Below are 25,066 nucleotides of genomic sequence, written 5' to 3'. Positions count from 1 at the left end.
TTATTTCTAGCATATTGCTAATAATCTGGATGATTCTGAGTTTTATAAACGTACTTTGCATAGATCCGCACATTTACTTCCTTGAATTCTGTGAAAGCTATAAACTATGCCCTGTGAGTAGGCACTGCTGTATCACACATTTAAATTGGTTGTAAAGTCACCTTGTCATGATCATACAATCCCCTCTGTTAGATAACATTATGTGCCCATATGTGCTTTATAACAATAATGCAGATTTGTACTTTATTTCAGATCGCTTCTCGGCACTCACGTGACTGCTCGCCTCTCTACCCTCCCAGTCTGCCAACTATGGTGGGAGGGGCTGAAAACTCCTACTGACATCAGCAGAGAGGAGAGAAGGAGAGTAACGAGCAGTCAGTATAGAGAGGTGCAGTGGAATAAGGTAGAAATTGGCATATTTTTTACAAAGCACATACAGTGGGCTCATTACGTTATTTAACAGTGGACACATAACGTTATTAAACAGGGTGGATTGTGTGATTGTGACAAATCTATGATAGCAGCAGGAAGAGAAGGGGCAGGGAGCAGAGTGACAGGGAGGGAGGGGGGAGAGGACAGAGGAGAGACAGCGAATGACAGAGGTACATAAACTGACCACGGTATCAAGAGCTCAGCGGCCGTGATAAACGTGGTCAGTATACAGAGGGGTGGGCAGCACCAGGCAGGATCAGCCAGGTATTTTAGATTATACAAGGGGCAAATTACACAAACACTGTGCTGTTATTCATGCTTTAAGGGAACAGGATCATTTTTTTTCTTTAGGGTTACAAACATTTTTACACTGCCTGTCGTGTAAAATACAGAGGTACTGAGAGAAGGAGTTTCAGCAGGCATGGTCAGTACAGAAACCACTGTTGCAGGCAGCCAGAACTATGGGATATGTAGTCCTTAGCCCTTGTACACACGGTCGGAGATTCCGACGGAATGTGTCCGATCGGACCGTATTGTCGGATAATCCGACTGTGTGTGGTCTCCATCGGACTGTTTGCGTCGGAATATCCGACGGACCAAATTTTCCAACATCTCCAACATTTTCCAACATCTCCAACATTTTCCGACAACATGCTCCGATCGGACATACTCCGATCATGTGTAGCCTACTCCGATGGACAAAGTGCCACGCATGCTCAGAACAAATTCCTAGACCAAAGCTATTGGCTACTAGCCTGAACGTAGTGCCGTCATCATGAATGAACGTCATCACATTCCGAATGATCGGATTTTCCGACAGCTTTGTCCGACCGTATGTATGCAACACCAGTTTAGGACAAAATCCTTCAGAAAAAATCTGACGGATTTTGTGGTCAGAATGTCCACCCTGTGTACAGGGCATTACATTTTACCTGGCTTCTGTACTAAAGAGGATGACATCCTAATGCATTTGACAAGATGCCAGGGAATTCAGAGTAACCCAAATCCCACAAGATGATCCCATTGTATGATGGAAGAGCGTATTCCTGTGAGATTTGGCTTATTTATCATTCCCCAGAATCTCACCAGAAAAAATGTGAATTCATTAACGTCATCACGTTATGTACAATCTGATTTTCCGACAACCTTGTCCGACCGTGTGTATGCAACAGTTTCAGACAAAATCCATCAGACAAAATCCGTGGGACAAAATCCAACGGATTTGGTTGTCAGAATGTCCGGCCGTGTGTACAAGGGCTTAGAAATGAAAACAAACAGCAGAGGAGAAGCTGTAAAGCATGCAGGGAATCCAGAACGTTTTGGACAGCCATATGAAAGGAGATTTTTCAAATAAGTTTATATTGGATTGTCAAAAAAAATAATATTTATATTATGCACCATGTTTATGTTACGCACAATGGACTAAGAAAAATGAAAAGGTAATTTACCTGGTAAATAGTCCTATTTTATATTTCAATGAAAGATTTTGCTTACTAAAAATACTTATGATTTACTGCATGCAAGGAACATAAACCCAACAAAAAAGGAATTATTTTGTCTTAAAATAGTAAGTTGCAGAGTCTATTTTATAGTAAGGAGCAGATGTTTTCCTCTTAGCTGGAATATTATATAGGATTTAAGCAGATTTATTTTTTCTCACAGAAGATCTGCAGAAGATTAGAACATTATGCCACTTGTAGAAAATAAACAGTTTTTTTTTAAACAAGATAAGCGTTGTATTATGCGATGGCAAATTAACTTTCAATTACCTGAACCTTCTGCAAGACTGTCCTTAACATAATCAGCCATGCATTATTCCTAATACTCAGAGTGTTAGTCTGCAGTGTCATGCCTTATTATGTGTTTTACAGTCATCGCAGTTGTCGGTTCTGGAGAAAAACAATATGTACAGCTTAGTAATCAATTAGCTATTCATTCTTTTTATGTTAAGCCACCGACTGACAGTAACACAGTTACAGTAACTCATTTGATGCTGGCTCAGGCTGCCGAGTGTGTACAGCTGTCAGGCTGCTTCTCAAGGCTCTAGCTATAGCTATTCTTCTGAACAGTGCCCACCCACAATTTCTATTTCAATTAGCAGCTCCTGAAAAACAGTAATGAAAGCAGCTGTTAAAAAGCACTCCAGCTTCAATGAAATACTGCAAGACCAAACTGTAAATAGCACATTATAAATCCCTTGTCACTGATCCTGTCAGATCTTTCTAGGACCTCACAGCTAAAGACAATCAGTCCCATCTGTCAACTTGCCTTTGAATGTTGACCTTAGCTCATTCCATCTTGTCTCCATGGTTGATATATAGATAGCTGGATAGATGAATCTTCTTCTAGAAATAGAAGTCCCACAATATTAGCCTGCATACACACCTGAGCAAAGTGTATTTCTAATGATTTTGATTCTTTTTTTTCAGGTGTTTTACAAGCTTTGTACTTGTGTTTTTGCAAGTGTATCAAGCTTTAGGCATTTGATCCTGGGTTGGGCAAGAGAGGATATCTGTTCTATAGAAGGAGAGAACTTTGTTGGGGACAAAAACAAGCATAAACATGAATGGTCCATGTTTACAGGTATACCCATTGAAGTGTTTTTGGGGAAAAAATGCATGAAGATGCAACAGAAAAAAAAACTCATGTACGTCTCGGAACCTAGGTCATAGAGCAACTGAGTGTACAAGGGACAATTAAAAATATTAGGATTCTGCAGATTTAGCATAGTCAGGCATAGTCAGTTGTAGACAAATACGTTTAAAAATGCTCAAGTGTGATTGGCAGCTGAGGATACATTGTCACCTTTCCTGAAGATTAGATATTGTGAGGTAAGGATATGAAATTGTTCACTATGACAACAAATTTTATTAGACACTATAGCTGGCTTCTGTGTTTTTCACCTATAGCAGCCCTCTTTCCCATAAGGCAAGCAGGTCTGGCGGTACTCGGTTGCCCCCAGGACTTATACACAATGCTATAGTGCCTGACTATCATGCTGGGGCACGTTTGACCTGAGCACAGCACCACAGGTACTGTTGCGGTTGGCAGAAAGGCAGAGTGGTTCATTGACAGTCCAGGTACAAGGCAAGCAAGATTCAGAATAGTCAGAGTCAAATCCATAATCAAAAGGCACGGAGAGTACAGAGAATAGTCGATATACAATCCAAGGTCATCAACGAGGGAATCCAAACAGAGCAGGACAGACAAATAGAGCTCAGAGCACACGTTACAAAAGCAATATCACAAGCATGAGACTGCAGGCTTGGCTTGCTTAATCAGGTTTGGTCTCCACCCAGAGACTGGCAACATCAATCACCTTGCAGGTGGACAGACAGACAGGGAAAACACATCATAAACAAAACCAAGATCCTGGAACCAGCAGCTATGATGGAGAAGAAGTGCACACACTCCTGACAGTAGCTGTGTCTGTGGAATGCTTTCAGAATTATATACACAGACAGCTATATTTCATGTATGGAGTGAAATTTTTTTGCATAAAAAATCCAGGTTTAATAACAGATACTGTACTCATAATAAAAAAAAAGCCTTGAGTGAAATTATCCCTTAGCTAATAGTAGCCAATCAGAGACTTCAGTGACATCAAATGTTTTCATTTTCCTTTCACAATAAGTAGGAAAAGTAAAACTGGATTGTGGAAGGAACATTAAGCTCCTAAACACATTTTCAGCCAAAAAAGATGTGTAACCAACCACCATGCATATGTATTGCATCACAAAAATTATATACACAGTAAGTACATGTAAAAAAATAAAAAAATAAAAAAATAAATAGTAGTGCTATAGTGAAATCAGCAAGTATCATAAAACAGAACTGAGAAAAACCTATAATTAACACAAATGCATGCCATACAAAAAATGTGTTGCATTACCAAGCAACAACTACCAAAGAAGTGTTGCTAGAATTCAAGAAGCACTATAATTCAAGCAGAAGAATATATACATGTCTGATTGAGACACAACTAAAAATTACAATTACTGAAGTTTTCATGTTTAAAGATAAGTAAGCCCTAACAATGAGATTCTCTAATTCCTTCCTTTTCCCTTTTGATCCATAAAATATGCCATTAGAAGTATTTTTTTATATCTGTTCAAAAGGTGGGAATATTCACCTATTGATCATGTGAGAATTTCAGAGCTGTCCTACATTCACATTAGTCTCTGCCCTCAAGGAGCTTACAATCTTATGTCTCTAACTTACATTCATGCATACACATACTAGAGACAATTTGGACAGGCGCAAATTAACCTACCAGCATGTCTTTAGAGTGTGAGAGAACACCCACATAGACACAGGGAGAACATGCAAACTTTTGAACTAACAACCCTGGTGCTGCGAGGCTGAAATACCTTATTAAGGAAAGTGAATCTTCATAGCAGGGACTCAAGCAGAAATGCAAATCTGAAAGTTGTTCAAACCCCTCACCACTTCAAAAAAGTTGTGGGGTTGGATACACGTTAACCATTAACTGCCCTTGCGCAGCACAGATCACATGTATAAATGCTAAACAGACAGTTAAATTATTAATCTATACCTATGCTAAAACAATAGTGAATGCGAAAATCAAATGTATACCTGTCACATGATCAGTAAACAATCTAAAACGAATAGTTGCACATCTTCCAGCTTAATTCAGCCAAAGATGTAAAAGGGCTGAAAACTAGATTGTGCTCTTATAAATACAAGTGATATCAAATAAACAATAGGCAATTGTGCAAAAAGTCTATAATACACAGTTCAAATAAAGTGCTCAGTGCAAATGAATGCATCAAAATGTGATAAAAAAAAAGGGACAGCCAGGAAAGCAGGGCTCTTTCTCTTTTCCCAGTAGAAGCACACACCGCTCACCAGAAATAGATGATCTCTTTTTTCAAAGAAGATCAAAACTCACTTTAAGTATTCCCAATGGGTGCTCCCATATTCAGCTGTAAAGTTTACAGTCAGCTGATGGTATCCTGTAGACATGGACAACTGGATCTCACATTGTACTACTGCGCCTTTAAGAGACTCTGTATAGACCTCAGTCAGAAAGTGAAAAGATAGAGGTACCTTTCATAGTGTAGTAGAATCCACTTTTATATAAAAATTTATAAAAATGCATAGAAATGTAAACTGATAGCGCCAGTTTATGTTCCATTTACACTCCAATGACCAGAAGTGATGTGTTCTGGAAGTCTCGCCCAGTGTGTTTCATCAGCAATGTTATATGTAATTAAGGATCACCAACCATCAGCTAACTGAAAATCAAATAGCTGAATATGGGAGCACCCGTTATACTTTAAGCGAGTTTTGACCCTCTTTGAGAAAACAAAAGTTATGTATGGTGAGTGTGCTGTGTTTCTACTGTCAAACGAGGGAGAGCACTACTTTGCTGGATTTCACCTTTTTTTATCCTATTTGGATGTATTCATTTGCACTAAGCACTTTATTTGAACTGTATATTAAGGACTTTTTACACAATTGTCTATTTTTTATTTGATATCACTTGTATTTATAAGAGTGCGGTCTAGTTTTCATCCATTTTACTAAACAGACAGTGCTACAGGGAGGAGCAAGCTACAGAAAACAGTGGCTGTTCCAAAAAGCATACTATGGCCATTATGCTGCGTATATGTACACAAGCTTAGAGAAAAAGCTTGCATAATAAAAATTTCAATAAATGAAAAATAATCAGGAATGATAAAGCAATTTATGTATTTCAGTAACCTGACCAAAAGGCTCTTTATCTTAATAGTCAAAAATATAGTCAACATTAAACATCAGATATTCAATATCATAATTATCATTAAACAATGAAGCAACTTTCCTGTAAAAGTTAATTCTACTAGTTGCATTTTATTAGAGAAGCATGCCATATAGCTCATTTACTTTAAAGTGCTCCTTTTAGTAACTTCCAAATACTGGTGTGCAGTGTAGCACTTAATTGCTGGCTTTTCTACAGTTTTCAGACATTTAATAAATATATTTGTTAACACCTGAAATGAAAATGAAGGGTTGAGAAATGTTCATACCGCTACAAAAGTATAAGCTTTAATTAGCACACTCGTGAGAGCTTGCAGATCTAAGAGGTGTCAGAGCTTTAGGTTAAGCTGATGAATACATTATGCTACCTGTTCAAATGCCAAGACAATTTGAATAAAAACTACCAAGGAATATATTGTATCCAAAAAGCATATCATTTACTTTTTATATATTGAGTTATGCAATTATTGTAAAGCTTCAGGAAAAAAAAATTCTGCTTTTTACTAAACTTTAAGACAAACCAGAATGACCAAGTAAAAGATACTGGTAAAAAAAAAAAACAAGAAACATAAAAGCTCAAAGTATAAGCTCCATCATCAAAAGCAATTCAGATTATTAAAGGATTTATAATACACACAAACAATTAGCATTTTAAGTATTGTATGGTATGGCAACATGTGAGATTGATTGACTAAAACAGTAGAAACGGATCACTTTGGAAAGTGAATTTTCACTTATAAAAGTGTTACTAAACCCAAAAGAGTAAAATAAGTCTGTATATACAGTAGAGCATACTTTTATACTCACTTTGAAACCTAAGGGTTTAATCATCCACATTGTGTAAAGAGGTGGTTTAATCATGTCTCCTCTGATCTTCACCTTCTTCCAGTGTCTCCAACTCACCTCCGGATACTATAGAGGGAAGGGGACAAGCTACACACTCAATTTGGTGTGTAATGCTAGAGAGTTTTTTGTGCATGTGATCAACACAGTTCCAATCAGCACTATCCAGACAGGGGGTAAGGGGTCCTGCAGTTTTATAGGACAGTGAGAGCAGAATGAAAACTCCCCCTACAAGCTTTAAACACACACTGATAGAACCTGCAATTGTTTCAATTCCTTACAGTCTATACAAAGAGCCTGCTACAGGGAAATAAACAACATTCCACCATAAAACCATCATGTGCTCCATCCCAATTTATTCAACATGTTTCGCCTAAACTGCTTCTTCAGGAACAAAGGACTCGGATTATTCAATCCAAAAGGGAAAGGGAAAGGACATATTAGTAAAATAGATTTCAAACACTATTGAAAAGATATAGAAAATGTACAAAGCATATCTGTGGCTCAAAACCCCATACACAAAAAGATTTTAAGATTTTGGTGACAATTATCAACTGTAGGCATTAGTCCTCTACCTGGGCTCCGTGATTCAATGATTGTCAAGTTTTTTTGAGTGGAAGGTAGGTGCAGTTCCTGAATATTAACCTGGTTTGGGTCTCTTCTCCGCCTCTTTTTCTCTATTTATATATTTCAGTATGGATTTTGCATTTTTTTTAATGTTATTCCGGGCATGAATGTATATTTTTCAGAGACGCGTGTAGCAACTTCACCCCTCTCTACGGGTTATCTGGCCTTTCATTGGACCACTTTTGGCACTACGGGGGATGAGAGAGTTGGGAAATTGTGCTGAAGGGAATTGACCCCCTGTTTGTTCGTCTCTCCCTTCTTTTGGAGGTAAGGGGAGTATGTGACATTTAGCTTTGTAGAAAAGCAGTGGGTGGGTCTCTGTCCATAAGGCCTTTCTTCTTGTGTATGGGGTTTTGAGCCACATGTTTGCAGATATGCTTTTTACATTTTCTATATTTTTTCAATAGTGTTTGTAATCTATTTTACTGATTGTTAAATTATACAATTTGTTTTCTTTTCATATGTACATTTAGAATGCAATATGTCCTTTCCCTTTTGGATTGAGTCTTTTGTTCCTGAAGAAGCCGTTTAGGCGAAACATGTCGAATAAATTGGGACGGAGCACATTATGTTTTTATGGTGGAATGTTGTTTATTTCCCTATAGCAGGCTCTTTGTATAGACTGTAATGAATTGAAACAATTGCAGGTTCCATGTGTTTATGAATTTTTAGTATGTCTAAATAAATATAATTTTCTATTTTTATGAATTACTAAGTGTCATATATTTTGAATTGGTACCGTAAAGCCCCTTACCTCTAAGTTCTTTATATCTATTACTCTTCTTGGGCTGTTGGTACTGTAATGTGTAGAATGAGAACAGACCCGTATCAAAAATTTTTTGTACACATTGATAGAAGTCACAAGACTGCTATATACTGCTGATGAGAAAAGGTATTTAGAAGTTTATATTATACTATTGCACTTCCATGTTCTGATTACTATGTGAGGCCAGATATAGTCAATGAAGGTTCCTGGGGTTAGTAACATATTAAGAAAAGTAGCTCTGTGTTAATTCTGAACACCTAATCAGCCAGTAGGGTACTGCTGCAGTGCACATGTGCAGAAAGGGAGAGCCTAATATTCATGGTCCTGATTATTTAATGTACATATTTGACCAGGAGTTTGTTTTAAAACCATAATGCACTGAATGGCCCTTGAACTTTAGCTAGCAGGCTTTGAAGAGCCAATAAAGGGGCTTTTGGTTAACACTTGTAGGAGAATCCCAGACTGTTATTCAATGTTGTGTCATCTGTAGTATCTTAAGTATTGTAGTAGATCACCTGCCTGTACTCTTATTCTAATTAAAAAATATCTACTGTTGGCCAATTTTACAATGTTGTGTCATCTGTAGACATGAGCCAAACTGTCCTGAGTTCTGTTTAAGTGGGGTTCAACAGCATGGGGGTGGGCACTAGCCCTGGGGAACACGCACCAATGCACATATATATATATATATATATATATATATATATATATATATATATATATATATATATATATATATATATATATATATGTTTTTTTTTTTTTTTTTTTTTCTTTTGACCAGGAGCCAGTGGCCATATTTTGTCACTGCCAGCCCTATCCCTTTGCTTAGGTAGCATGGATTCTTGGGCATGTCAGTGGTTTCCAGTAACACAGCGGGTACAAGTACCCAAAACTTCCTTAGAAACCAATGACACCAGGAAGCTGTCTTATATAGAAGCAGTAGAAAATCCCTGTCGATCACGTTAGGTTCCAGCCAAACAAGGGGCTTAATGGGCAACAAGTGTTTTTCAGAATACCCTAACAGCCAAAGTTCAGTCTGAACCTAGATTTGAACTAAACCCACAGCTTATCCCTAATCATGTGTATTTTAAGACTTAAAAAAAAAAACCCTGCCTAATCTCATTTTCTTTAACACTTTTTGGCCAAATCTCTCTAAAGAAGAATGCCCTAAGATCAGCTGTGGTCTCTTAATTTTTAACCACTTCAGCCCCAGAAGAATTTATCCCCTTCCTGACCAGAGCACTTTTTGCGATTTGGCACTGCGTCGTTTTAACTGACAATTGCGCAGTTGTGCGATGTGGCTCCCAAACAAAATTGATGGCATTTTTTTCCCATAAATAGAGCTTTCTTTTTGGTGGTATTTGATCACCCCTGCGGTTTTTATTTTTTGCGCTATAAACAAAAAAAGGGCGACAGTTTGGAAAAAAATGCATTGTACATTTTGCTATAATAAATACCCCCCTGAAAATATATATAAAAACAATTTTTTTTCCACAGTTTAGGCCAATACATATTCTTCTACATTGGTAAAAAAAAATATGGAATAAGCGTTTATTGATTGGGTTGCGCAAAAGTTATAGTGTTTACAAAATAGGGGATCGTTTTATGGCATTTTTATTAATATTTTTTTACTAGTAATGATGGCGATCAGCAATTTTTATCACAACTGCAACATTATGGCGGACACATCAGACATTTTTGACACATTGTTGGGACCATTGTCATTTATACAGCAATTAATGCTATACAAATGCACTGATTCCTGTGTAAATGCAGTGAAGGGGTTAATCACTTGGGGGCAGTGTAGGGGTTAAGTGTGTCCTGAGGAGTGTTTCTAACTGTGGGGGTGTGTGGCTACATGTGACATGTCATTGATCTCTGCTCCAGCTCACAGGGAGCAGAGATCAGTGACACTGTCACTAGGTAGAATGGGGAGCTGCTTGTTTACATTAGCATATCCACGTTCTTCCTTTCCGTGAGACGATCGCGGGTATCCCTGTAGTGATCGAGTCCATGGGACCCACGACCCAACTCACGGAGCATGCCACGGGTGCGCGCGCCACCGGCGGCACCCGCAGGCCACCTCTTAAAAGGCAACATACAGTTACGTTAGTTTGCCTGTACGAGCCCTTCTGCCGACGTATATTAGTGTGAGGCGGTCGGCAAGTGGTTAATAAGCACTTGGTAGAAATTGGCCAGCAGTTTTGCATCAGTGAGAATAGTAACAGCGATAGCAAACATCTCGCCAATTTCTATTAAAAAAAAACATGTGTCACTGCTAACGCTACCTGAAAAAATACTTTTTTGCATATGAAATTAATTAGATTGGGAGTTACTGCTGTATTTAAGCCAAGCTAATTGAAAAAGAAAAAATCCAATTCCACTACAAATATGTGCTGTCAGTGTGTACATAGTCTGTAGAAAATGTACACCACTTACAGCTTTATTTCATCCCCAAAGCATGCTATTTGAATGATTGTATATTTTTAACATGATGTACAGTATTTTTTGAATTGGTACATTTGGATTATGGCAGTGTCCAGCTTCCCATGCTTTTTTTTCCCTTTCTTTTTTTTACATTAGTTTGCCTCTTATCCATACAAATGGGAATTTAACAATTATATTTAACCCTCCACCCCCCCCCCCCCCCCATATACTTCAATGGGCTTTATCTTTGAGATTGTATATGCCAAATTTAGTTTAACATCTCAAATATATGCACGGCTATAAATGTTAAAATTATGAGAATATCTGTATATGCAGATAACTTTTAAATGTAATAACAATATTTGAGATGACAAAAAAGTCAGGTATCTGTCAATTGCATTTATTACCTATTATATATATAGGGTCACATATATTATCTAATAAAAAATCACAAGTTTATATGTCATCCTGTCATCCTAGAAAAAAGGATATCTCATTGGGTCCAACTGAGACCCTACGAGACCAAAACAACAAAACAACACAATCAGAATTAGAAACAGAAAGCGAGAAAGACATACAGAGGAAAGAAGTCCATATATATATATATATGTATATATATATATATATATATATATATATATATATATATATATATATATATATATAAACCATGTGCCAATTCACAAGTTCATGCTTTTTTTCTTACGTTGATACAGTATATCTTTGGATTCATCGTTTGGATATTTAATCCAATGTTTCCAGGACTTCTCAACCAATATTATTTTATCATTTAATATGGCTGAAAGACGCTCAATGATCATTATCCAAGACAGCTTATCTTTGAGTATGTTAAAAGGAATGATAGCCATCTTCCTGCAGAGTAAAACTTGTTTTAGGGATTTGCTCAGATTAACCTTAGTGAGGGAATAAATAAGAGCATATGCTGAATTTTTAACAAGCTTCACTGACTGCTTAGTTACTCAAAACCAGTGAGATTTTTTTTATAAAGTAATCTTTATTTAATAGGTTTAGAAACAGCATACAATCTAGTAGGGATAGAAACAGAAAAGGGGGCAAATAAAAGTCATCCATTCGTCAACAGTTTCAAATAGGTGACATTTCCATACATAACAAAAGGTCAGATTTACCATTCTACATGAGGAATATAAGGAATATAAAGGCATATGAGCTGCAGATGTAGTGCTAAATCGTGTGAGATATCAAAACAGTAAAAAGCCTTAATACTATCCTCCAATCTCCGCATCAATGAAATCACCTTGCCAAGTAAATGTAAAAATTTGGAAAGCAATATCAAGGATGACTAATTCAATGGGGAAGGTCATAGGGAAAGGTCAAGAGGGGAGAGGGATGAATAGGAATGTGGAAAGGGGGGTGAAACAATGGAAAGGGGTAACATAAACAGAACATTTGTATAAATGCTTTCAGGTAAACAATAAAGTTCTCCTTGGATCAGATCCAATAAGGCTTAAACCTCCAACAAAGTCTATAGTTCAAGAAGCTATTAGTTGAGAGTTTTCCGTGGGAATGTGCTTGTATAATGAATCCATGTGGCCCATATTCTGTAGATATTTATCATATCTACCCTTGCATGTTGCCATCCATTTCTCCGCAGCCATAATATTATTCACGTTTCTGTTCTTCCTGGGTTGGAATTGATTTCCACTTCCAACTGGGATCAATCGCCCCCCAGCAACATTCAAAAGATGTGGCAATACCATTTTAGAGTAATGACCTAGAGGAATATAGGGGATATGCAGCAGAAACTCCAACAGGGAGTCAAATAGCTCAAGATCCAATATCTCTTTAATCTGGGTCCTGATATCTTGCAAATAGGGTTGCAGCTTGGGGCAATCCCATCAAACATGTAGGAATGTGCCCCGTAGCCCGCAATCCCTCCAGCAATCTTCCGATAATGTTCAATAAATTCTAACAGGTTTGTAAGGGACCGTGTACCAGCGAGCAAGTAGTTTGAACCCAATCTCTTGCATTTTTATATCTACAGAGCTGGTATGTGTAAAGTGGTATAACTTGTCAAGTTGTAGCTTAGTAAATTCATGTCACAGGTCTCTCTCCCACTCCCTTATATTTAGGGGTTTCAATGATTGCAGCATGCCATATAACACAGAGATGGAATGTGGAATCATAGAGGTGGACATACAAAACTTCTCAAAGGGAGTGGCAGAGGAAGAGGAGCGTATGGCCTTAGGTAAACTACTAATAAAGTGCCTGCGTCACCAGTCATCCATAGGAAAGCTGCCATACTGGTCCCTGAGAGCAGCCAGGGATAACAACCCCTGGTCTTGAACAAACCTGCCACATAGCATCTCCTCATCAAATTCCCAGGAGTGAAAAAAGGAGAGGTGTTCCCCAGAGCAAAGTAAGGGAAGCCTCCCATAGGGCAATAGAGGAGACTGAGGAGGTAAGTCATCCCAAGTCATTTAAAGCATCCCACACTCTGAGGGTGTGGGCAGTGACAGGGGAGGTATACTCAGATAACCCCCAGTGCTCTCTGGGCACCCATGGTGCATGAGCCAGGTTCCGGTCCGCCAGGAATTTTTCCAGAGGAACCCACAATTTGGTCGATACACTGTGGTGCCAGTCCAATATCCACTGCAAGGCGATCTCCTCATAATACTTGCGAATGACAGGCACACCCATGCCTCCCATTTGTTTGGAGCATTACAAGGTGTGGAGGGCCAAACTTGGACTCCGTCCATGCCATATATATTTCAGTAACAAACTGTTTAGTATTGAGAAGAAGGATCTGGGAAAGGAAATGGATATCATTTGTAAATAGAAAATAATCCAGGGTAACACATTCATCTTTAACACATTGACTCGGTCCATTCACGGAAAAGTCACCCGGTCCCATTTTTGTAGCTCAGTGGAGAATAGTTACAGTTATATAACTGGGAACAATGGGGAGGGAGGTGTATGCCCAGGTACTTCAAAGAGGTATGGCACCATGTGAAGAGAATGAAAATTGCAGCCCTGTATGTAAGTCTGGAGAGATACTCAAAAGGCAGGATCTCCAACTTGTCATAGTTGATTTTAAGGTTTGAGATCAGGTTAAAGACTTGCAACTATGCCATGATGTTGGGAAGGGAGATCAATTTGTCCGAGACATAAGAAAAAGGACATCATCCACGAAGGAGAAAAATTGTGCTAATTACAGTCCATGTATCGAATTGCAGGGCATAAACAATGCCAATCGTTGCACAAGTGGCTGAAAAACTTCAAAGAAGGAGTCCCCAGTGATATATACACATATAAGTGTACCACCACTTCATAGAAAAGACTCTTACCAGATAGCAACCAAATTGGGCAGGTGGCTTTAACCCAGCCTAGGCCTTTGCTTTCCACGAATTAACAGGATTACTGCATACCTGATGATATAGCCCTCAAATAGATACCATTAACTCCGTAGCTCCATAGGAGATGATTTAGCAATTGGCCCAAAAAGAAAAAAAGAAAATAGACCACGGGGTGATACTGCATTAAATACGGAACACTGCAGTGATTTATACCACCGACGAGTGCACCTCCACCTCTCAGAGAGCATGCTTACCAGATAGCAAGCCAAATAGACGTATGGCTTTAACCCAGCCCAGGCCTTTACTCTGCAGAGGGTCCCAGAGATGATATATATAGGGTAATAAGGCTCTCAGGTGGATGCCGTAAGCTCTATGGCTCCGTGAACAGTATATCAACAATTAGCCCAAAAAGAGATAAGGTAGACCATAGAGTGACACTGTCTCTATCCTGGTTTATTAAATCAATTAAAAAGTTGCACTTACATTTGTAAAGTCTTTAAAAACACATAGAAAAACAAAGCTGGCCGGCTACAATTTAAGCTCCCGTCCTTCTCAACGAGACAGTGTGGTGACGTCAGCACGTTACCTAGTCATATGTGTTTCGTCACATATGACATTTTCAATTGGGAACCAAATTATCTGGGCAAGCAGATCATTTATGCTCCACAGGCCCTACACAGAGCCCTTTAATATTGGGATTTAAGTGTACCTTATTAAGCAGAGGCTCGAGGGTAAGTGCAAATAAAAGAGGAGAAAGTGGTCATTCCTGATTACTCCGTTCACTCTAACCCGAGCCTATGGGGAATTATAGAGCAACGCTATCCAGGAAAGCATATTAGTGCCCAGGCCTAATCTAGTCAGAACCACCCAAAAGTATATCCAGTCCACCCTGTCAAATGTCTTTTCAGCATTTGTGGAAAGTAAGAGACAAGATGGGTGGTCTATCTGTTGTTGGGCCCAATGTAACAGCTGAAGAGCATGATTAGAATTATCTCTAGCCTCCCTTCCCATAATGAAACCTGTCTGGTCTGAAAGAATAACTGTTGGTAAGATGGGTTTAACATCATTGTTTAGAAGGGAGATTGGCCTATAACTACTGGGGGTAGTGGGGTCCTTACCATCCTTGGGAATGACTGAGATATGGGCAAGTAGGCCCTCTCTAGGTATTACCGTTCCTGATGCCAGAGCATTAAAGTAGGGACACATTGGATTAGCTAGCAATGGGTGAAATGTGGAGTAGTAAGCATTCGTAAAGCCGTCAGGTCCTGGGCTTTTCCCCTTTTTGGGAGGTTCTTGATAACTGCCATCAGTTCTGTCAGAGTAATTGGTGTATCCATTTGAGTGCTAACTTGCGTAGAAAGCTGGGGAGATTTCACCTCTTCTAAGTACTGCTGAACACGTTCAGCCTTCTGGTTTGTAGTCAAGCCAGGAAACGTGCTGGGGAGATGATAGAGCTGTACATAATAGTCCTGAAAGGTTGCAGCTATCTTAGAGAGATGGACTACTGGGGATCTGGAGCCCGTGTGGAGCTTGTGAATGTGTGCCAAATCACGCTGGTGTCTGAGAGTCCTTGCAATTAGCTTTCCAGATTTATTCCCATACTTTTACAAATTATGGGAGACATGGCAATCAAGCTAGGATCCGGGCATCAAATAAATTGGAGAGCTCTAGTGTAAGGACTGAAGTTCCTCAGCTAGTTCTGAAGTAGTATTACGTTTGTGTTGGAGCTCTGCGGTTTTGAATTTTTGTCAGTAGTGTTTGAAGTTCCCCTTCACATGCCTTTTTTAGTCTAGACCTCTGGGATATTAACTCTCCCCTGATAATTGCCTTATGACCTTCCCAGATGGAAGTCAACCCCACATCATCTGTGGAATTCTCCACAAAGTATAGAGATATCAAATCTGATACCTGTTTTAGTGTCATAGCATAATCTAAGATGTTCTCATTCAGTCTCCAGGTCCACATCTTCAAGTATCTGGACAATGGGTGTAAGGAAATGGAGATTGTGTCATGATCAGATAAAGTTAACGATCCGATTGATGCACCAGAGAGCAACTCCAAAGTCTATTCTAGAGATTGATTCATCTTCTCATGCTGGTTCTAGGAAGTAAATACACCTAAATGTTTTCCTGGTTTTTCCAAATACTGTACGAGTACACTGAAAGTAAGGCCATCAGTGCATGCAAATTATGTAGCAGGCAAAATGTCAAATACAATGGGTAAGAAACAGAACAGAACGTGTGTGTGTGTGTGTGTGTGTGTGTGTGTGTGTGTGTGTGTGCATGTGTGTGTGATTGAATCATTACTGATGAGCCTCCAGGATTGAAAACTAAAATCCAATGAATAAGAAGGGTCAGGCTTGAAATAATAAGACTATTAAGCAAAGAACTAGATGATGCTGGATGTTCTTTGGCCAGGAAATGATGCAGCCTCTCTCTGATGTAACACAGAAGCTCACAATGTGCAATAAAATCAGAGTATGCAATTTCTGTACAGGTGAACATAATGTGCAAAAAATGCTAGGATGAACTTAAGGCTAGAGTTCAGCTTAAGCATATAATAAAATAAACACCCACACATAGAGTACATTGTTGTAAACACTGGTGAGAAGTTCCAAGTCTACAAGTAAGCCAAAGATTTATTTTCAAAGTTATATCAACTTCTGTTCCTTTGTAAAGTGGATCCTCAGAATCTCTAGCAGTGACACGGCAACGACAGCATGATTGCACAGGCTTGGTCCAAAGATAAATGTAACCAACTTACATGTTACAATTATCCTTAAATGTCAATGATATTGTATGCACATTTAAATCCTTTTGTATACTGTTGTCATATTTTACTTGAAATGCAAGGTATATTAGTTGACATTATAAAACATTTTCGATTTTCCCAACATAGCAAATAGCTTACCAAGTGTAAAGCACATACTGCATTCTTTACTAATTCTTGGTTATTAGGCCAATCCATCCAAAAACAAATATTCTACTGACAAGTGAACTGTGGTGATCTAATTAACCCAAGCTTTTTTGATCATTTGGGGTCTCAAATAATTTTTTTTTTTACCAAGGTTTCCAAGTAATTAACTACCTTGATAATTATACATGGTAAATGAGCAGGAAGGGCTTGGGGATCGGCCTGTCGGTTGGATAGAATGGATGGTTCATTGGTCCATTGTCTACAAAAGTAACATCTTTACAATACTGTTATGGGAAATACTGTACTAGCCAGTAAACATTTAAAAATGCAAAAGCAAGCATGTGACTCATGCTTCTTCCATAAACCTGCAATTTTTGTTTCTGAAAATTATTAGCACTTTGCACAAAGCTAATATTTGGGACATATTTGATGAGAACCCTATACTCATAATTATAGGTTTATTTAGGCATAATCTATACATATTTATATTGGTTGTGAATACGACTGATTATAGTTATGCTATGTTCACTATGGCTAGCATTTAAAATTAATTAATATAACAGACTAAAGAAAAATGTTATAAACCAGAAATATCAAATGAGTAAAAAAGACTCAGATATAGACTTAAAAAATTTCCTCTGCCCATCATTAATCCAATGGTAACTATGATAAACAAACGAGCATATGGAGTTTTGCTTAATCATACAATGAATACATTGCTATTTTTAATCCAATAATGTGTCAAAGTTAAACAATAGTAGTACTCTATAACGTCCTTATTCCATTTACAATTAATGTATAAAATGTCCAACCAAAACTTTATATAGAGTGTAGAATGATTAGAACCCCTGTCTGTTTTTTGCTGCTATATGGGATATTTACCCTTACTTCCTGTCACTGTCACCATGGTTCAACCAGACAGGATGTTAGGGAAAATTCTAACTGCAGTGCAAACAAAAATAAGAATTACTTTTTAATAGAGCAGGAAAGCCAAAACCCAAATCACTTTTTTACTGATGTCTCATGTACTGATTGTTTCCTGTAGAACATTCCCCCTACCTTCTGTCTGCTGAAACGGTTATCACTTTCTGTCTGCTGAAACCATTATAACCGTAAAAAAATTAAATAGACAAGGGTGAGCTATGTAGCTCTGTAAAAAAACTTTGAGTGAACATGTACTTTAAATTCCTTTGTTGCTTTAGAAATTGCTGAAAAAGTAGAATGGATGTAAGTAAAAAAGAGAGGTTTATTTTTTCACTTTGGCACTTTGTTGGAATGCAAATAGTGCTGTATAAATTGTATATTTAAACAAAGGTGTATGTGTTCATATTAGGAACACTGTGGGAACATAGTAGGTTTACAGTATATTGAGGTATAATATAAATATATGGATGTTGTTTTAATAAGCCTATTTTGATATCATACATGAAAGTATAATATATACATTTGGTTTAGTTCAGTTTAAACAGTGATTATAATCTATATCTACAGCTCCCAGTAAAACACAGCACACTTAATATTACACTATCATAAATTGTATCATATAAAAATAACAGTGGAATAATTATGTTAGAAGAAGAATATTTTACACTCCAGTAGCCCTTGGGCAGTTTAAGTCAAATAAATGATTTAGGAAATGAGCCCCTGATGGGTTGAGTCTGACATAAGTGTCTAATAGTTAATAGTATCATTCATGAGGGGAACAAGTTACCTCTCCAACAAGCCTGTAATACCTACTGAATTGATAGACATTATAGAGCTGATTTTTAGAGGCCAACTGCATAACGATACTGCATGTTATATAGACAGCTGTGTCTCAGTCAGGGGCTAATAAAGCAGCACTAAGCTAATCATGAAAATCCTTTCTGTGCCTCAGGTGAATAAATCAGGTCATAGGTTGGTATTTAATTTGACATGCTGTTCAGCAGTAAACAGCCCAAATAGAAAAAAGAAATGTATCTTACCTGGTTGAGCCTCTTCTGAAACCTTTTCTTTCCTAGCTTTTGGCAGAGGTTACGGTCATTTTCCCTGTCTGAACCATAGTGGGGGTCGTACTTGTTGTTCTTTTGCAGTTTATAAGACAGTCCATTGCTTATAATCTCCCTTTTCTTTTTGGTGAGAGGTGTCTGCTGCTTGGCTTCTCGCTCATCTGGCATCAACGCACCTTCTTTCTACAAAGAGACCATACAAATGGTGGCATGAGATGTTGTTATAGTTGTGGAAAAAAAAAATTCTACTTTGAAGTCAATCAATGATCTCATGGCATTGATGAGACAAGATTCAATTTTCAAGGAAAATCCTACATTGAAAGCTAAATATATTTTAGATGCACTAACCATTGATAGTTACAATAACTTACATATAAAGGAGAAACCTTATGGTTTGTAAGATCAGAACACTAGGAGTCAAAAAGCTGCACCAAAAAGAATATGAAAATGACAAAAGAAAATGTGGTGCCCTGGTGCCCAACACAATGCCCGTGGGCTGCATCCTTGGCTGAGCCAGCCACCTGAAGCAACTCATTTACAGATGTGTGTTATAAGTGTGCTGCAACACAACGCCACTGATCATCCATTACTGTGCCTTGTTTTTATGCACATTACCACAGTGCACATTTGTAAAACTGTCCTCACACTGATTTTAGTTTTGGTGCCTTTTTAGACTAGTGAGTTGTGGTAACATACACATTTTACCATACATTGCTGCAATGCACAGAACTAAGTTCAGCGACACTAATTTTAAATGGTACCATAGTACACATGCACATCACACTACAACACCACCCTTTCTCAAGTAACAAGTATTAATGGATTGCATTTACAATGAATAAATGCTAAAGTCAAAGAAAGCATGTCAAGTCATATGACCAGACACTATCCATTTGTAACCATTTACCCCAAAATTCTATGCACGTGGAAAAAGCCCAAATGTAGCTCATTTTGCAGAGGTACCTATGGATGGAATGAGTTTGTGACAGTGCAGATGGCCAGATTATTATCTGATGAAGGTTGTAGATATATGCAATTTGTTTTGGCCCAAATGTAAATTCAGGCAAATTTCTGGTTAATCAGGGATTCAGAATGAAATAGTAACAAATTTAACTGAAATTCATGAAATTTATTTTGTTTATTCATTTTCTAATGAATTCCAATTTTTCAGAATGATTCAAATCCCGATCAGTCAAAAAATGATCAACCAATTTGAATTCTGTGTGAAGAATAGCTGGTTGTTCAGGAGTTGAAATGTAAACAAAACAAAGCCGGCAATAGAAAATACAGAAAAAAAACAGCATGGGGTCCAACCCATTACATGCCCTTATTTGAGCATGCAGCCCGGCAGTCCAGGAAAGGGTGAGTGAGAGCTCCCTCTCCTGAGCCATATCAGGCCATAAGCTCTCAATATGGGGGGTGTTTTGGAGCAGAGGGGCTCCGGCTCACTGACCAAGGCATGCTAGGTCAATGACATCACAAAGGGGGAGGGGTCACCCACTGATTCCATTGGGTGACTCCACTGCTTAGTTATTTATGAAATGCCACAGGGCGGAACAGACAGTCAATGGGAAGCCTTCGAAGAGGCCAGAGATTTTATTTTTTTATTCGGTCTGGAGGTGCTGCGGCCATTATGATTGATGATGGATCTACACCAGGGGACATTTTTTTTTATTTTTGGAATTGTCAAAAACATGTTCACTATCTTTATTCACCTTTTACACTTTTTTGGTTGGGTTTGGGTAGGAGTACTATGTACTGCATATTCATTCACATGGTCATTCACATGGTGGGGCCAGATTCTGATAAGCCCCCCACCCGCAAACCCCACAAGCACCGCCCAGAGTTGTGAGAAAGAGGCCCTTGTGCCCATCAACATTGGGACAAGGTGTTTTGGGGTGGGGGTGCAGAGCCCCCTGACAAGGTGCTTTGGGGCAGGGGGCTTTTGCCCCCTGGCCCAAGGCAGTCCCCCATGTTGAGGACATGTGTCCTGATATGGTTCAGGAGGGGGGTCATTTGCTTGTCCCTTTCCTGGCCTGCTGGGATGCATTCTCAGATAAGGGTCTGGTATGGATTGGGGGGACCCCACACTTATTTTCAGTGACTCTGAATACTGTATGTATTTTTAAAAATGGCGCCATTGGCAGCCGAATAAACGGGAAGTGACGTCATGACGTCACTTCCGTGTTTACAATTAGGAGACTGGAATGAAGCCGCTTACGGCTTCATTCCAGTCCCTCCCTAGCCGCTGGAAATGGCGACTGTGCGATCAGGGCTCCCAATTGAACGGGAGCCCCGGTAAGAGCGGCATAATATATTGTTTTGTCTGGAAAGCCGATCGCCCGCTGTAAAAATCAGTACCGGGATGATGCCTGCAGGTGCGAGCATCATCCCGATATAACCCCCGGAAGCCGGGTATGCACATCTGCATACGCTCGGTGGCAAGGGGGTAATAAACAAAATTAAATGAAATAAAACTAAACAAATTCCAAAACGAATCAACAAAACAAAATTTGTAACATAATGAATCTATCTGAATTGAAACAGAACTATTTTTTCTGCACTTGTCCAGAAGGTTGTCATAATGAAGAAAAGCTTTTCTTAACATTAATAACATATTTAATGAAAACAAGTCCTTTCAGGTCCTAACACAAGTTATCTTTCCATTTGGGTGCAGAGCTGTCAGCGGGAAAAGCTTGTCTGTATGTGGCTGGGAGGTTAGCTTGTATTACATTGTGCAACGATACTTTAAAAAAATGCATTACTGATGTTAATAAAAATGTTTTCTACATTACAACAACCTTCATCTGATAATTCTTCTTTGGCAGTCAGTGCTTTTTCCAAATGCATTCCATCCACAGGTACCTCTTCAAAATAAGCTATATTTGATCTCTTTTCACCTACAGTAGGTGATTATACTTCATCATACTGATGTCCTCCAAGTGTACCAAGGATTAGACCCCCAACGTGGGCACAAAATCGACCATCTTCTACTGTGTGGAAACAGTTATATTCTCTACAAACATATAACTGAGGTTGTGTACACCATTAGCTCATAGTTATCACAACCTCAACAGGTGATACCATCCACTTGCTGTTACGTAACCCCTACAAACTACTGTTCTCCCGCTTGCTTTTTTCTTGTAGCTGTTCCAGTGACCTTTCTTTTTTCATACTCATAGAACTACATGACCAAGACAATTAACTAAAAAATTATTTATTCCTATCAAGTGGAAACAAAGAAGTAACAAAAAATTTGAAGAATTCAGTAGCCGAGATCCTGCAAAAATAACTAAAATGCACATCGCATCACTACTATTGGTATGAAAACCATATTTACATGCAATACTGAGGCTTGATTATAGCAAAATATATCAATCATGGTCCCTATTAAGACCATTAGGATATAAACTCACCAGCTTGTGGGTCCACCACACTTCCCTGTTCTTCAGCAAAGTGGTAGATTGCTTTTCTGTTGCTAAGCAGCCACTGTCAGGAATTCAGGAGGTGATCCTGCCATCTCCTGAATGTCTGGTGTTTTTCTTTTGTTTGTTTTTCTTTTTGCTCAATGGCAATTTACAATGGGGCGAATGCAGTGCAAATACAAGTGATTCCCATGCAGCCCCATTGACTTGATTGGCTGAGTCTGACATGAGGTGGCGCCTATCAACGCAATATGCCACATTCAATTTGCGGCCACCACTATGGAAAGCACTAGGGCCATTAAATGTGAACAACCTCCTTGTATTTTAGACTTTAAATGGATGGTCAAGGAGTTGTAAAACTGCTCCACATTTCATTTATAAGATTAGAAATCAGTTTTAGACAGAGTGCAGAACCAGGTTTCTCACCGGGGTGTGAAATCAGCAGCCAAAGTCAAACCCAGGTAAAAAGGTGTCATTAAAAGATTAATAGTATGGGGTAATCAGGAAGGAGAGAAAGTAGACATAACCAATGGGAGAGTCAAGAAGACCACCTATCTAGATAGGTTTCTAGGATTTTAGGTAAATGTAGTTATTTTTGGCTACTCCGTAATTATTGGATCAGCTAACAATTGCTTTTTGGCTGTTCTGTATCTCACAGGCTGCAGGTTGTTTGTTTCCCCCTTCATTTTAGATATTTGTAGAACATAGTGGGATTGAAAGTCAAATCAGCAGCCTAAATATTTATTGTGCTTCATCAAATCCATGGGTGGTATGCCCATCATAGTGGCTGTATAAATAGTCTGAGTGTTAGAACAGCAGGGTGTTCTTGTTGAAGGGATTCCACCTGTCTGGGCTGGGGTCGCTACAACCCCCACAGCAGTTCTATTGATTCAAGCTGATGTTCATCAAGGTTCCAGCTGTGACATAGCTAGGGGGTCTATTTATAAATCTTCTGGAGCTAAGGATCTGGTCTGGAGAAATCACTGAAGTATGTCTGATAGAAGCTGAAGGATACATAGCTGTTCTGTGGCATTGTGAGCATTAACCTCTTCCTCACTAAAGAATGTTTGTTGTATACTGGAAGGATGCATCCAGCTATCATTTGACATGGTGAGAACAGTTTTTCGCAAGGACCCAGTCTGGCTACTTTATTTTGTTACTGGCATAAAGATTGTTCAGAGAAGCATAGCTTAGAGAAGTGCATCCTTCTGCTCTTCTGTAGTATTACTGGAGTATCCCATACTAACCTACACCCTCTCAAGGTTTATTTAGCAACAAATACAAAAAAAAATACATACCCTAGACTGTTTATTGAGCAAGAGTTAGTATGGACTGTTGCTGTGTGCATGACTACCTCAACACTAATCTATTATTCTTTCTTTGTCACTGGAAAGTATCTGTTTCATTTGGTTATGGAGTCTATCTGTAGCAATGAAAACCTAACTGCAGTTGGTGTTTTTATTTGCCTGAGGTCCAGCTTAAACCGTATATTTTGTTGTCACATAAAAACAACCAATACAAAGCAAAGAAATACAAAATAGCAATTTTGAACAGCCACACTAAATTGCACTGTTGCAACAAAGAAGTCAGGCTAAAGAAAAAAAAAAGCTATTTTCTTTTCACTTCAGTGTATAGTCTTGTACTTATGTACAAACAAATGACACATATGCCAAAATACATAAATGCTTGAAGAAAAATAATGACACATACACCAAAATGCTTAAATGTTTAAATAAGAGCAATTGCTGAAATGTAGGTCCACACTCCACATAAAAACACTGTCTCTGGGGTTCTTTTAGTGTCAAAATTCTTTACACAGACATTCTTGATGGTATTGTACACCAAGCAATAATATGCTGATAGCCTGAGTTGGCTGGGCCTTGAAAATCAGACAGCAGTAATGCTTGGAGCATAAATGGCTGAATTCATTAGACATTATAGTTCTGGGCAGAAGGCAGATTTGGGAACATGATTTGAAAGAGGCTGTCAGGTCAGATCAACAGGGTTCGCAACAACAAGCAAAGTAGTCCTTTATCTGATCTGGGGATAAGGGAAATGTCTCCACCATTATTCTTTTTATATGAATGTTCAAAACAGGTTCCTGTTTATGAATTTATAACTCTCTGGACTCATACAATGTTAAAATACATCTTTCATAGTTGTGTTATCATAATGTAATTTTAATCTACATTATTTTATAATGCACTCATGTCATAAAAATTTTAATTAATTTGCATTTGGAATGCTACTTAAAGAAAGGTTTTATGGAAAGATTATGTCTTCTTTATGTACTGTATATCTTCACGTTACAGAACTCTATTACTTTCCAAAGAAAACACCTTTTATACAACCTTTAAGCCTTGAATGGCTTTTTAAAAATTCTCCTTTTATGCAGCCTAAAAGCAGAAGTATTATAGTAATTCTCTGTACAATTTAAATCATATTAAATTAAAAAAAGGATATACTGCATGTTGTCACCTTTTTTGCATCTAGGTTTTGTGGACTGAAATTCTAAAGCATTAACAAGACGTTCTTTATTAA

The 25,066-nt window shown here is 38.3% G+C and overlaps 1 protein-coding gene across 5 annotated transcripts in view; it reads right to left on the bottom strand.

The window, feature by feature from the left end:
- AUTS2 (activator of transcription and developmental regulator AUTS2) overlaps window positions 1–25,066 on the bottom strand; it is a 1,910,865-nt gene that overhangs the window by 1,458,766 nt on the left and 427,033 nt on the right. For all 5 annotated transcript variants that reach the window (XM_077482318.1, XM_077482314.1, XM_077482317.1 and 2 more), the window contains exon 2: window positions 19,077–19,283. In XM_077482318.1, coding sequence (XP_077338444.1) covers window positions 19,077–19,283 — 207 coding nt within the window. The remainder of the gene's footprint in view (window positions 1–19,076; window positions 19,284–25,066) is intronic.

This window comes from Lithobates pipiens, unplaced genomic scaffold (genome assembly GCF_037356315.1).
Source record: "Lithobates pipiens isolate NorthernLeopardFrog02 unplaced genomic scaffold, aLitPip1_a1.2 Scaffold_16, whole genome shotgun sequence".
Lineage (NCBI taxonomy): Eukaryota > Metazoa > Chordata > Amphibia > Anura > Ranidae > Lithobates > Lithobates pipiens.
Note: the sequence above shows the minus strand (reverse complement) of the source record. Positions and strands in the feature narration are given on the sequence as shown.